The 15666-nt window shown below is 33.0% G+C and overlaps 1 protein-coding gene across 1 annotated transcript in view; it reads right to left on the reverse strand.

The window, feature by feature from the left end:
* The window catches only part of LOC145286516 (putative chitinase 10), a 213691-nt gene that overhangs the window by 17189 nt on the left and 180836 nt on the right, over positions 1-15666 (reverse strand). The window contains exons 15-20 of the mRNA XM_080135415.1: positions 15290-15414; positions 13072-13195; positions 12375-12560; positions 6760-6879; positions 5669-5799; positions 3644-3801 (exon numbers count right to left, since the gene is read on the reverse strand). Coding sequence (XP_079991541.1) covers positions 3644-3801; positions 5669-5799; positions 6760-6879; positions 12375-12560; positions 13072-13195; positions 15290-15414 — 844 coding nt within the window. The remainder of the gene's footprint in view (positions 1-3643; positions 3802-5668; positions 5800-6759; positions 6880-12374; positions 12561-13071; positions 13196-15289; positions 15415-15666) is intronic.

Raw genomic sequence — 15666 nt, forward strand, 5'->3', positions numbered from 1 at the left:
TCAGGGTGACATTCACGGATTACGAAACGGTTCTTCGTTTTTTTTTCTTGTCTTTTTTTTGCAAAACTGTTTTCTTATGGTGCAGTAGCTGGTGCAATTACCAGAAGCCATCACCGGTTCCTTGTTGCCATCAATCAGAAAATTACGAATGCTGCTCTCCAGAAAGCAGCCGAGATAATGCAAGATAGGAAAATGAATATGTAAAACCGAAAACCCAAACAATATGTCCATCGCCATTTTGTAAAATAGCAATATACCAATTTACAATACAATAGCTCTAAATAATATATATACCAATCTCTGATACCATAGTGCTAAATAGTACATATACCAATCACCAATACCATAATGCTAAATAGTACATATACTAATCACCAATGCCATAGTGCTAGATAGTACATATACCATTCACCAATACGATAGTGCTAAATAGTACCGATACTAATCACCAATACCATAATGCTAAATTGTACATATACCAATCACCAATACCATAGTGCTAAATAGTACATATACCATTCACCAATACCATAGTGCTAAATAGTATATATATACCAATCTCCAATACAATAGTGCCAAATAGTAGATATACGAATCTCCAATACTATAGTGCTAAATTGTACATATACTAATCACTAATGCCATAGTGCTAAATAGTACATATACCAATCACCAATGCCATAGTGCTAAATAGTACATATACCATTCACCAATACGATAGTGCTAAATAGTACCGATACTAATCACCAATACCATAATGCTAAATTGTACATATACTAATCACCAATACCATAGTGCTAAATAGTATATATATACCAATCTCCAATACAATAGTGCCAAATAGTAGATATACGAATCTCCAATACTGTAGTGCTAAATTGTACCTATACCAATCTCGGATACTATAGTGCTCAATGATTTTTTTTATTTGAAGTGAATTGTGAAGTAATGTATTAACAACAACGAAAAATATCTGCCACCTCTTTTGAATGATATCTCAAACTCCGCACATAAATATGATGTTTGTAGAAATAACAATACTCGGTAACTGCTGTGAAAACGTTTCTAATTTTATGTTATGCATATCCATTAGTTATGTTATATCCATGTAATAGGGTGGTATGTTATCTCCATTGTATACCTCATCGTTATGTAGTATGGCATAAGCAACAACCCGGGACCTTGCTCATATAGATGAGGATGAGAGAGGATGAGGTATGGTCAAAGGGGCTTATGCTGACACTTGGTCAAGAAAAACAGATGTCCATAAAATCCTGTCCATCAGAAAATAGTATATGTTTCAATGAAAGGAAAATATAAACCTGATAATGTGATTTCTTTAGAACAAGGGTACTAGGGAAGGAGATTGCTTTTCTAGTTGGGCTCGGTAAAAATGGGGTTTAAATAACTAATAAAATAAGACAGTTACAAGGAACTAAGATTCAAAAGTCAGACTTTTATCGTCAAGCGTATAGAAAAAAAACTATAAATCGAAGGAGGATTATCTATTCAAGGTGTTATATATTCAAATGCCGGACAACCCGGCAAGTGACTGATAAGCCAGTTTCTATAGAAAATGAGTTGAAAACGGAGAAAGGGGGGAGAATTGAAGAGGGATATGGTTAAGATAGAGAAGTAAAAGGAGATTCAGAGGAAAAGAGAAAAGGAAATCTTCAAATGACAGAGAGAAAAACAGAATGATCTCAAAGAGTTGGGTGTTTGGAATAGATACTACACTTTCTTCTTACGATGTAGATTTGTTTCTATTTGCTTGCCTCTGTCTGTGGAGACACGAGGTAGATTTCCAGTTTTAATGAAAACGGAAAAGATCTTTTTTTAAAAAAACTTTCTGAACTTGGGAATCGAAGCAGAAAGCCATTAAAAAAAATTAACGTTATTTAATTTGATCGAGTTAACTTCTATGGCCAATTGCTACATGTTTATTCGAAGCATAGTCAAGTCATGGTTTTGCTTTATATAAACATTTCAAATTGTTCCCTCTTACGAAGTCTTTTCCCAAAAAAAAATGAGGAAGTTAAAAATCTTAAATAAATTGTGAACAGGTTCTTAAAGATCCATCCTTTGATGATGAGCCTATCATATTTACTGTATTATCAAATTTCCATTACGGTACCCATTAACTCTTATCCTTGAATGGCCTCCGGGCCTTGATGAGTGTTAACTATATGTTAAAAAAGCCCCCCATCAAAACAAAAAAAAAATACTTATTTGTTCCCACTAAAACATAAAAGTTTTAATGCAAAACGTGATAAACACCATTTTATACATTGAGAAGCTATAACAATAAAATGTTCTGTATTTCTACACTTTGCAACCTATCTAAATAAGTTTTGTATATAATACGATAGCGAGACGATGTTTCTTTTTGCCTTCAATTAAAATAAGCTCTTAGTCGGGATCTAGATTTGATATATTAGTCCTTTTTATTGTTTAATTTCTTAATTTACAGAAAATGGATTTATCGCGTTTTGTATTCGAACTCTTCATATTTTCAACAACACGAAATTAGAATCATATTTACTGTATGTAGTTCCCGAGGACTTTTATCATAGGAACCACGAACTTTTTTGTAGTTTTTTTAAACAGGATTTCTTGAGGTGGGTAGGTTTACTAGTAAATATTTTGGCCAGTACATATTAGTGATTACTTTTCTACATAACAAATATGCATAAGATAAAATTAGAATCATATTTAATGTAGTTACTGAGGATTTTTATTCCAAGAAGCGCCTTGAATATTACTTAGACTAGAGTGAGCGTTGACATTATCAAATCCAATAGTAAACGCATTGCTTTGGTCTGACTTATCAAGGTTGTATTGAAGTGGAAGATTGACAAAGTGTAAAAGATTAATGCGGGTTCAAGTGACAAGTGTTTTTTTCCTTTGCGGTGAATTGTGAAGGAATGTTGATTAACATCCCCATCTACTTATATCAACAACATTCAACAAACAATACAGAAGAAATTATTATTTAACGCAATTTCTTGTAAAAAAAAGTTATCTTTACGATTACTGTTTCAACTTCATTTCCGGTTGCCCCTCCCCAAGTTAAGAATGCTTTTTTTCTAAATAATAATTATAATATTATTTAGAAAAAAAAACCCTTAACATGGAAAGGGGGAGGTCTTCCTTTACCTATTCTATACTTTCACCTAACAATTTAATAAACAAAAGATACTATTAAAAAATCAATTAAAAACGAAGAAGCAACCGGAAGTGAAGTGGAAGCAATTACTCTAACAAAAAGATTTTTAAATACTTTGTGGAAACACTTGTTATAAACTCCATTTGGACGGTCGTTTTTTTTTTCTTTATAACAATTTTATAATAATTTTATAACAATTGTTGCGTAGGCATTTTCTATGCATTATCTATACTGAATTGGTCGCACAACTATTCCACATTGAAAAATAGAAAACTCGATAATTCGATGAATTCTACCTTTGTTTGTAATTATTTTTCTATTGTATCATTTTTGGAATGTATACTGATTACACCATGATACGTAAGTACGTAATAATGCTTTCACCTGAAATGCTCTTGTTTAAAAGATCACTAATGTAAACAAGTACTAGTTTTTATAATTTTTTAAAACCCTTTTTTTAAGTGGATTATAACAAACCTATTTTTGCCGTTGTCCGTGGCTGTGTTGTCGTCTTTACTGGTTTCATTGTGGATGTTGTCCTCGAATAGACCCAAACGTCGGATGTCAGCATTCGCGTGCCTTTATAATCCGTGGAGGTTGGTGGTTCCTTTTCCGGTGAGGCGACAGTTGGAAATCTGAAGAGAAAAAAAAAATAATACAACAGAAATTAAATCAAGTTGGCTATAATTATACAGTGGAGCCTCTAGATACGAAAGACTCTTCTCATGAAAATTCCAGCTTACGAAACGTGATGTGAACATGTTTTTGTCCTTGCATACGAAAGATTTTCAGGATATGACAATTACGAGTGACAGAAAGACTATTTTTAGGCACCAAAATCTTCGAAAATCTCTTAAAAATCGGGGTTTGATTTGATTTAAACATTTTCTTCGTAATTTTCTGGAAATATTTGTGTCGATTTTCACCCGGAAAACTTTTTTCTTTGACTAGAATTTATTTTTTCCACTTACCTCCCCATAAATTAAAATTATTTAAAAAGTTTAAAAATCAATGTACACATTACAATTTTTCCCACATTATATTTTATAAGAATATAAATCCAAGTTTTAATTTTTATCTTACACACTCTGAAATTTTCGTAACGTGTTGTTATTATCTTTCTTAGAAATCGCAAATTAAATGTAAGAAAATAAATAATCCATTTTCTTCTGTACGTCTGCATGCACATAGGCTAGATGCATTTTTGTTCTGGAATCCAGTAAGACCAAGAGACCGAAACGAAACATATGAAAATGATTAATTTATATTCTCAATTGGTTTACTAACTTAGTATTTGAGAGATAAAGTAATTCAATGCAACATTCGAATATCTATGTATCTCATATAGAGTTCAAGTGTTAACCCCAGGCAGTGGGACCCTTGATTTCTGAGGACTTCGAACGAAGTAAAATAAAACAATAGTGAGAATTCCAATGAGATTGCGACCTTACAATTAATGATGAAAATAATGATTAAAATAAGTTTCATATCTCTCAGTCATTATTTTTATTAAATAGAATTTTATATTTGTATATCAAAGAAAAAGATTGAAAAATAAAAGTAAAACTTAAATAGCAAGTGAAGGTATTTATGGTTAGGTTAGTTAGGTACAATTTGGCCCTTATTTCCTTCTGGTTTTACTTTTATTATAAAATTTAATGAGTGTTTTCATAGGGCTTGGAACGGATTATATGATTTACGTGTAAAATGCCTTCCAGGATACGAAAATTTACTGAGGATTTTTATTCAATGGAGTATTTATGGTTAGGTTAGTTAGGTACAATTTGGCCCTTATTTCCTTCTGGTTTTACTTTTATTATAAAATTTAATGAGTGTTTTCATAGGGCTTGGAACGGATTATATGATTTACGAGTAAAATGCCTTCCAGGATACGAAAATTTCAAGATACGAAAGCCAAGCCGGAACCAATTAATTTCGTATCTAGAGGTTCCACTGTATATGTACGCCCCGAAAATTTTGGGCGATTCCAATTCTTTGAAAGTCAGTTGTTTCAATTTTAATATAGTAAGAGAGCTATAGTTCTGACACTATCAAGGGATTTAATAAATAATCGAAAACACTTATTTTCGTCCGGGATTGTTTTTCTTGCAAAAAAAATATTGTAAACATGTAAACTATTTTTGGGAATGCAGTGTGAAGGTTTGGAGAGAGATAATGGTTTGGAGAGAGATAAAATAATAATGTGAGGAGGGAGAAAAAGAGGCAGGAAGAGAAAGGGGTGGAGTGAGACGGAGAAGGAGAAATTAGAAAAGAGAGTCAGAAAAGAGAGAGAGAGAGAGAGAGAGAGAAAGGGAGGAGGAAGGGAATGAGAAATATGGAAGAAGAGCGAGAAAAAGGGGAAAGGAGAAATAGGGAAATGCAGAGATAAGGAAGAAAAATACGGAAAGAAAAAGAAAGGGGGAGGAGAAACAGTGAAAGAGAGAGAGAGAGAGAGAGAGAGAGAGAGAGAGAGAGAGAGAGACGGGGGGAAGTTATACGTACTTATTGCCTTCCATTTCATTAAAGATGGTAGTCAGTAACGGATACTTCGGCCCACAGTGTCCACTGAAGTCATCCAGATCAATAGACCATATCGCAATGCCACCAAACCCCATGGATTTAATATATTTCACCTTTGGAAAGACAAGAACAAGAGAGATAAAAACAGTGCGACAATGAACGAATAAAAACACACGATGATAGTATATTTTGTGCATATATATATATATATATATATATATATATATATTCAAGAAAAATATAGAAATAAATTCAGACGACAAATTTTATAATACTGTAAACTTGAAGTCTATATAAATATTAGTATCAATATTTATAAAAGCTCAATATATGAGACGATATGAAAGTTTGGAAGTAAATTTACTGTAAATTAAAAATTTACAGTAAATTTATTATTCGACAAAGACTTTAAAGTTTTTTCCTTATTCAATGGAGTTTCAATAAATGCCGCATTTGATCAGAGGAAATGTAGTTAGCAAAATAATATTTATAGGTTATCCATAAATTTTGCTGGTTAGCACATAAATTGAAAACTACAGTTTGCATGAAAATTTATAAGAGACTAACATCAAAAAGGACATTCCAATATGAATTCAGGCTCAGTAAAGAAAAGTAGAAACATAGTAGGGCCATAAAAAAATATGGTGGTATAATCCAGAGCAAATAATTTTTTTTGATGTTCATATGTATATATGCATATGATATAGTCCAAAAGAAAATGTGATAGGATAAAATCCACTGAAAAAGGTACCATTCAAACAAACTTGCTATTAGGGCTTTCCGTAATTAAAAAAAAAAGTATGTTTTTACAAATAAATTCCTGTGAGGTAGCATTAGGATTATTGGATAAAACCGATCTTACCTGTTATAAATTAGTTTATACTATAATATCATTGTGGAAGGTATGTATCTGTCCCTCTTCAACTATTGGTAAAACAGCAACTTGTGTTCAATAAATCGTTTATAATACCTGAATGGTGTTTCGGCATTAAATAATTCCAAAATGGATGATACGCCATAATAATTTAGAAAAATATTTTCCCCCTTTTTCATAAAACCATAAGTTCACTAACCTTCGTTTTGAGGGATTCAGTGTCGTCAAATCCACACCACTGGTCACCTAGAACCAAATATGAAACCTTCTGCTCAGCAATATATTTTTTAACTGCGCCCTTTTGAAGCATTTCACACATCTGGAAAAAATAACAATGAAAAAAAAATAATTTTCTCATTTTGATAATTTTTCGTTTCTTTTTTTTCTTCTTCCTTGTTTTTACTAAACAGTGGAAGGAAAATTATATACTGTTACAAAATTTATGATTTTCTTAGAGTTTACCTGCTTGTAAGAAAATAGAAACGTGCGATTGTTTGTAATGAAGGAAAAAAAAAACTTACATAACGATATGCAATGTGTATGGAAAGAACGGGTGTGCAAAAAATGGTTTGTTCGATTCCGAAAAGGAAAATTTTCAGTGAGAAAAACTCCTCGCTCTGGCCGGTCAAATATGATCAACTATGACTAAGTGAAAGCCGTAGTCGAACAAGATTGCCGTTTGACAACCAGACAAATCGCAGACAATCTTAAGATTTTCAAATCGAGCGTCAAAAACGAGCTGTATGTTTCTAAATTGGGAATGGGGAGTTTCGGCGTAGCAGATTCGGAGTCGCCGTTTCGGCTTGACCGATTCGACGGCGTGGATGATTCGGCGAAGGGACAATTCGGCGTCGACCACGCCAGTCACATTTTTATAAAGATTTTATAACAAAAATAAATAAATAAATAAATAAATAAAAATAAATGAATAAATAATAAAAAAAATAAAGAAATAAAATAAAGAAAAACAATATAAAAATATATTACTTAAGTTTTAAAATTCATGGCCTTACAAAACTATGTTTGGTTAATTATTTTCTGAATAATTTTTTAAGGATTAAAAACTTAAAAAATATTTTTAAGTTTTTATATGTTACCCTACTAAAACAATACCGTTATTATTTAAAAAGCCATTCTTAACATGGAGATGGGAGGATGCTTTGTAACTGTTCTGTATTTCCACCTATCAATTTAATAAAAAGATATCGTAAAACTTCAATTTAACTTGAAAATACTATTTCAAAATAGCACGGTAACATAAGCGCATAAGCATCGTTATTTTTGGAAGTTAAGAAAAACAATATAAAAATATAATCTCGTTGTGGGCGATCGAGTGTTGTCTGTTTTTGTGTTGTGTTTAAAATGAACACGGTTATTTATAAGTTCTTTTTTTAATAATAAAAAAAATAAACAGTATAAAAATATAAATCTCCTTGTTGACGACTTGTCTGTTTTTGTGATGTGTTTTAAATAAACACGGTTCAAAGTTTTTAATGTTTATATCAATTTTAAGGAAAAATTATGTTTTTGCTTAACTCTTTTTGGTTAATTATTTTATAAGGGAGTAGTACTTTTTATTTAGAAGAAAAAATAACGGCTACTTCCAGTGCATATCTTTGCGATCGTGATGATGTCACTCCTAGGATTAAATCTAGGGTTTTATGATAACGAATGAATGTGCCAAAAATGTCATTCTAAAATTACATAAGATAGCGGCTAATCATGTAGACATAATTAATTTGTATGTGGCATGTGTTGTTGTAAACCTACGGTATTTTGGTCCAGAGGGGGAAAACTGTGACGTTTTTTATTCTATCTATCTATCTATCTATCTATCTATCTATCTATCTATCTATCTATCTATCTATATATTGGGTTGGTCAAAAAATTAGTTAGTTTTATATATTAGTACCTGGCAAGACCACAGGGAAGAAAACCAAGCAAGGAGAAACTCTAAGCAAAATTCATCCAAAAACTGAAGCTAGCCTGCCAGGACACTATATATACAAATATAGGCAAATTTGGGGATATTTTATTACTTTGAAAATATAGGTTCTTTTTTTACCAATTGTCATAAAATTTTAACCATAGATATTATAATTTTCAAAATGCTTGCAAATTTTATGTAGTTTCGTCCCATAATGGGCATTTCAATATTCAATTTGGCTACGAATATATATATATATATATATATATATATATATATATATATGTATATATATATGTATATATGTATATATATATATGTATATATATATATGTATATATGTATATATATATATGTATATATATATATGCATATATATATATATGTATGTATATATATATATGTATGTATGTGTATATATATATATATATATATATATATATATATATATATATATATATATATATATACCATCTTTTTGGCAATTTTATAAGTTCCAACTCTCAGCGACATTTGATCAGAATTTAGCAAATGAAGGCTTGTTGGAAAAGTAATAACCTGAACTATGTAGTGGGCTATGACATTTGTCCCTAAGGTCGCACATTAAGCGGATCATCCATCACCCAGAGCTTATTTTTGGCACTCTTTTTACACCAATAAAATGTTCTGTAAAGGTGCAGTGCTTTTCCACTCTCAAGAAATATTTAAAAATTACCATTATAATAGGTTTTCGATGGTGTTGAAAACGAAAATTAGATAAAGTAAATTTCACGGTATCTTTTTGGATAATATGCAAAAAGTAGGCATAAAGCATATTCGTCATTAGTTCAGAACGAATTATTTTAAAAAGTAAATGGTAGTTTGCTTGAAACATTTCTGGTAAAGGAATATATGGAAGTTTTAAAAGCCAAAACAATGCGGAAAGGACTGGAATTGCAAGAGTAAAGAAAAGAAAAACAAACAAATAGACGGGTATGTTCAAGTAGAGAAATGTCTAACTGTTTATTCATCTATCATTCCTCACCTCGTTATATAATTAATTTGTAACCAAGTTGTTGGTATGTCCGGTGTATATAAAGTCCGTTGGTGGTATGGAACTTTGATTAATTTGGGGAGAAATACCTCCCCTTTTCAAAAAGAAAACAACTTTTGTTTTTAGCCAATTTTTCGATATTTGTCGTTCGAAGGGTCGAGCTTCAAAACGATACCGATCTCGTGAAAATATGTCACCTCTGTTGAAAATTTTAAGCAGATATGCATATATACATACATACATACATACATACATACATACATACATACATACATACACTTAAACAGGCAGGTGAGATTTATATTATAGACTAGCCTGGGTGCCCGGCGTTGCCCGGGTGTTTGGAGATGTGTGTTGAGCAAAAAAAAAAAAAGTGGTAGTAAGCAGGCAGGCTCGAACCCGTGACGCGAAGGCGGCAAAGAAAGTGGAGGTGTGTGTAAGGGTGTTGGTGGAACGAAAAAGAAAAAAGAAAAGGGAAAATTGTGAGCGCCAAAAAAAAAAAAAAAAAATGGTAATAAGCAGGCAGGCTCGAACCCGTACTGCAAAGGAGCAAAAGAGAGTGAAAACAAAACCCCAACAAAAAACAAAACAAAAAACAAAAACAAAAAGAACATAAAACATGACGCGTAGGCTGTTGCGTCCATCGCCAAACAGGAAGTTAGACACAAGATCAAGCGTGACGATGATGTAAGTGTTTCTGTGAAACGAACTGGATTCGAACCTGGCACACCCAGGTTTTTAGTACGTGTCGTTAACCACTTAGCCATCAGAGAGAGAAAGATAAATAGATAGATATAGATAGATAAATTGATAGATAGATATATAGATAGATAGATAGATAGATAGAGATAGAGAGAGAGAGAGAGAGAGAGAGAGAGAGAGAGAGAGATGAAACATATTGACAGGTATATTATCGTGGCTGACGCGTATTTATCATTGTCGTCACCTTGGTCAGGTTCTGAATGCCTTTTTATGCTTTCACCCGTCTATGAAAAACTCACACCCGCACGTTATTTTTCAGAGGACGTGATCGGAAAACGATCATGTGTTTCTTTTTCTACACAATACCCCGCTTTAATCATCTAAGGTTACGCATATGCTAATTTAATTCCATATGAAATAACTAGTGATACGCCCATCCAATATATAACACTATCTCAGACGAAAATGATTAAAACAACAGGAAGTACGGCTCTGGTTTTAATTCTAGAAACTAGGAGAACATATTTTTGTTGTATTTCTTCAGTGCTTCAAAGAATGTCGATGACGTTGATGTATGAAATAAATGATATACCTTTATAGTCAATGGAGGTAAACGAATAAGTGTTAGTAAGGAAGGGGATATACGCTTAGGTATTTGACAGAGAGTTTATCTCGGGCCTAAATCGCCAGTCAATTGACTACATAATTGTCGCATTGGTATTACATAACAATTTGTGACACTCACACATCCAATTGCAAACGCCCACTGTGGGGCTTCGCTGTTAATGTAGTCACGTTTCCAAAGCATTTATTTTATAACGGTGTATTTCAATTTGCCGATAATATTTACAGGTGGTTTCGATAACAATTATTTTCTTTCTGGCAATTCAACGTGTTTCGTTCTCCCGACCAGGTGTCTTAACTCAATCAACGATTATTTTATTTTCGACAATCATATGTGTTTTTACGGTCAGATGCATATCTATGCGCATGTTTCTGCTAGATGACCTTTTCGGTTCAACCGACCTGGGTATTTAACATGTCCAGCTGTTGTTCGCGAACATTGATGAAACTAAAAATTACAATCTAAACTAAATCGACCGGAAAGAACCGGAAAGATTATTTTTTTGACTCAAAATGATAAGTGTTTATCCATACTAAATAAAAAAGTGTATATTGGAGAGGGGATATCCAATGATCTGTTCGATTGGTTATGGTGTGCGTGTTTTTACAATTTAACAATAGAATAAAAAGAACCGAAAGAACCGAAATGCATTACGATGGAATTTAATTTCGTAATGAAAATTTTTTTGTGAAGGTTGGGAGAGATATTCACTAGCATATTTGCTTGGCTGCAGTGTATGCCTTGGGCGTGTGGCTTTAAATTTAAAATCAAGAACAGGATCTCAATCCCAGAAGTGAATTGACCGTAAAAAGCCGGAAATAGACTTTTCACCTAAAGTGTTAAGTTTCTATCTACGACACACACACACACACACACACACACACACACACACACACGCACATATATATAGTAATTATTTCCATGATGAGACAATACCACAGCTCACACAAAGCATGAAAGCCACAGATTGGAAACCAGACTCGAGTTTCGTCTTCATTTGAGCTCATCAGTAGAACATATCCGAACTCAGGATTAGGATCACGAGCCGAGTGCTCTGCCACCTGAGCCACCACGTCACAACTAAGAAAGCTAGACCTTGAATTCTGAGTTCGAGTGTGTCCTACTGATGAGCTAAGAAAAGGGCGAAACTCAAGTATAGAATTTTCGATCTGTAGCTTTCATGGTTTGTATAGGCTGTGGCGTTGTCTGATTATGAATATATATATATATATATATATATATATATATATGACGTATTATCGTAAAATGAAAACAATCATTCAATTAGAAAATAATGAGAATGAATAGTGCATTAATAAGATGTCATTTTACAAAGTAATATAAAATTAATTAAAATTCGGATATCGTTTACACGCATCTAAATAAGTATATTAGAAAGCTATTTTTCTCCTATTTTAAAATATGGAGTTAGAATTTTAATCTAACCATCAGTGTTACAAAAGGCTCAAGTACATAATTAGAAAAAAACACAATAATATTGTCGTGGATACTTGGAAAACACCTTACCTCGTAATAAGCGAGGAACCCTCCTTGCGCCGTAGCTTTCCCTGCTTTACTAGCACTTATTGTCGGAACGTTTACCCCGGTTCGAAAAGCTGACTGCAAAGTGAAGCATCGTCCATAGGTCGGCACGCCGAGGGTGAGTTTGGATTTCGGGACGCCAAGTTTAAGCCAATAATTGATGATCCAGTCCTAAAAAATGATAACATAAGAAAATGACATGCGTTAAACAAGATCCCGAGGAAATGAAGCATAAAATCGTGTATATATTAGCTAATCAAATAGATGTTAACGTCTTATTTGTTTGTCCCTACGGTATAATTTGTAGTAAGGCTTTTCTGAGTCATATGGGCCCATCTGCACGCCAAGTTGTGTTGATATACATTTTGTTGTATCTGAGATTATACAAGGAGACAGCCCACCTGCGAACCACAATACCATTGGTCTGCTTCTCAACTGAGTACAACATGGCTGCTTTCGAGTGAATATGTTTTTGCTGAGTCGCCCTCTTAAATAATTAAATTATATCCAAGTTCCATCATTACCGATCGTCACGGTGTTGTCTCACAGTCTACTTGACACTCATTAACCCTTATCCTCGAGTGGTCTTTAGGTCTTGATAAGCGATGCCCCACCCCCTTCCCAGTAAAACAAAATCTATTAAGCGTATACACCCCATTTAAACATTTAACATGTCACTTACCACGTTCAAGTGTCGTTGTAGACCCTTTTCCCAGTGTCCAGCATACATTGCACTGTGATGACCGGTGACTCTCTCCCACGATCCGTGCAGATCGTACGTCATGACTGTGATGAAGTCCATCAATCTGATAAAAAATAATAATCAAGCAAAACAAAGACAATTAATCTGCCATTCGTTTTATATAACAAATATGCTTCAAAATGATTCATATAAATAATTTAATTAGAAACCCATCAATAAACACGAAAAAGAAGCAAGAAATGATGAAATCATTAAACGAAAGAAAATTAATTAACGAGAATTCCATGAGCAGTTTCTTTCCTAGAACTGTCCGTCTATGGAACGCAATATCATGTGTCTGCTTCTCGACTGACTATAACATGGTTGTCTTCAAATATAATGTGAATAAATTCCTATTGTCTTCTTAGATGATCTAGCCCTACCCAAATTCCACCATAACTGATTAGGTTGTCTCGTTATATACCTAACACTTAATCCTTATTTTAAAGTGGTCACTGGGCCTTGATAAGTGTTGACCTCCTCCTAAGTAAAAAAATAAAAAAATAAAAAAAAAATAGAATTGTCCACGTAGACACGCGGCGCGCAATGGATAAAGTCTTAAGTATAATCATTCTAAGTGACAGTTTTCTGTCGAAAATTCAATAAAAATTACTTAATGAACGGCAAACAAAACGAGAATGACCTATTCCCGTGGATTAAATAAATCGGAGATCCGTGTATAAAATAAAGATGCTTAAGATCTATAAGACGCACCTAAAGTAAGGTCGGAGGTTATATCGGTCGAAACGTTGTGAGAATGATCCAAATTTTTCGTTGTTGTTTTACAATGAAAATGTTGAAATACAAGAGACTTGTTTGACAAAAAAAAAAAAAAAATGTTTAACTATGAGAATTAATTTGCTATTGTTGCGCTTATATTCGAATGTTGAATAATCTATAATATAAATCTCACCTGTCTGATTAAATGTATGTATGTATGTATGTATGTATGTATGTATGTCTCGCAAAAACTTTCGACAAAAGCGACGGATTTTCACGAAATCGGTATCGCTTTGAAGCTCGATCCCCTCGAACGACAAATCAAAAAAATTGGCTAAAAACATTAATTCCTTCGCCCTTAACTGGGCACTTTCTAAAGGGAGGGGTCGCTTTTTTAGCCGATATTTTCGAAAGTAATCCCGTCTTTTCGATTGACTAGCCTTCTGGTTTCGCTATGAGCGCAACAGCAAAAACGTCACTTTTTTTCACGTTCTTTACCTCTACCGCGTACGGGTTCGAGCCTTCCTGCCTACTACCACTTTTTTTCCCAACACACATTTCCAAACACCCGAGCAACGCCGGGCACCCAGGCTAGTCTTGCAATATAGTTAACAGCTGAGAAATCGAAAATATACATCTAATAACTTTCACCAAACGCATTAAAATTTAATTTTCTACTGACCCGTATATTTTTACAGTACAGAAACCAACTGCAAGATTTTGTATCTTTGAATTTGTTATGAAATTAACAAAACACGAAAAACAAACAAAAAAATAAACAAACAAAAAATCCACCCCGTACTGTTGTCGACGTCAATGTTTTTTTTTTTTAAATTTTTATTTAATTTTTGATAAGCCAATTTAATAATAACAAATTCAGAGAAAATAAACCTTACAATCAGTTTCAACACTAAAAGTATACAGGTCGGTAGAAAATTTTTATTTCTTTTTCGATTTGACTAGATTGCAAGATTACTGGATGTTCCTATTTACAATGCCTTCCCACGGGACAGAGTTAGACACCAGGGTCGTTTTTTAATGTGGAGAAAAGGAACAAAAATAAAAATTGTCTCAGTCGTGAAGGATTTCTCCTCCACTGATAGAGAACAAGAAATTGAAGTGCAGCATCTGAAGAACAGATACTACACTTTGATCTTGACCGTTGCTCATCTTGTTGAAATCCAAGAGTGAACAAAAAACAAAAAACAAAAAAAAACAGAAAACAAACCAAAAAGCAAAACAAAACAAAAAACGCAATCAAAAACAAAACAAAAAAAAAAAACAATCAAAAACAAAAACAAACAAAACAAAACAAACAAACAAAACAACAACAATAACAACAACAATAAAAACAACAAACCCGATAAAAAAAAACAAACAAAAAAAACAAACAACAACAACAACAACAACAACAACAACAATAAAAAACAAAACTTACTTTGCAACTAAAGGCACATCAAACCCTCGGTCAATATTAGCTTTTCCAGCCGGAACAGCTGCTGTTAATAACAGTATTTGCCGGCCACTTTCATGAGCCTCTGTTATAAAAGCATCCTTCAAAATCTAGAAAAAAGGGGAAAAGAAAGAAAACATTAAAACATTGCATGGGAGAATATCAAACTTTTTTCCTCCCGTTATATAGGGTCCCGTATTCCAGGACTGGCCGGGAAAATTGAGTAAGCGTAGAATCGCAACCCCTAAAAGTAAATTGATCGAAAATGATCAGAAAGGTTCTTTTCAATCAAGCACTTACCACGACATGGAAAAATATTCGTAAATAGAACTGTGGTTTGTAATAAAATGAAACAATCATGG

This window comes from Euprymna scolopes, chromosome 10 (assembly GCF_053919585.1).
Source record: "Euprymna scolopes isolate OS-2025 chromosome 10, ASM5391958v1, whole genome shotgun sequence".
Lineage (NCBI taxonomy): Eukaryota > Metazoa > Mollusca > Cephalopoda > Sepiida > Sepiolidae > Euprymna > Euprymna scolopes.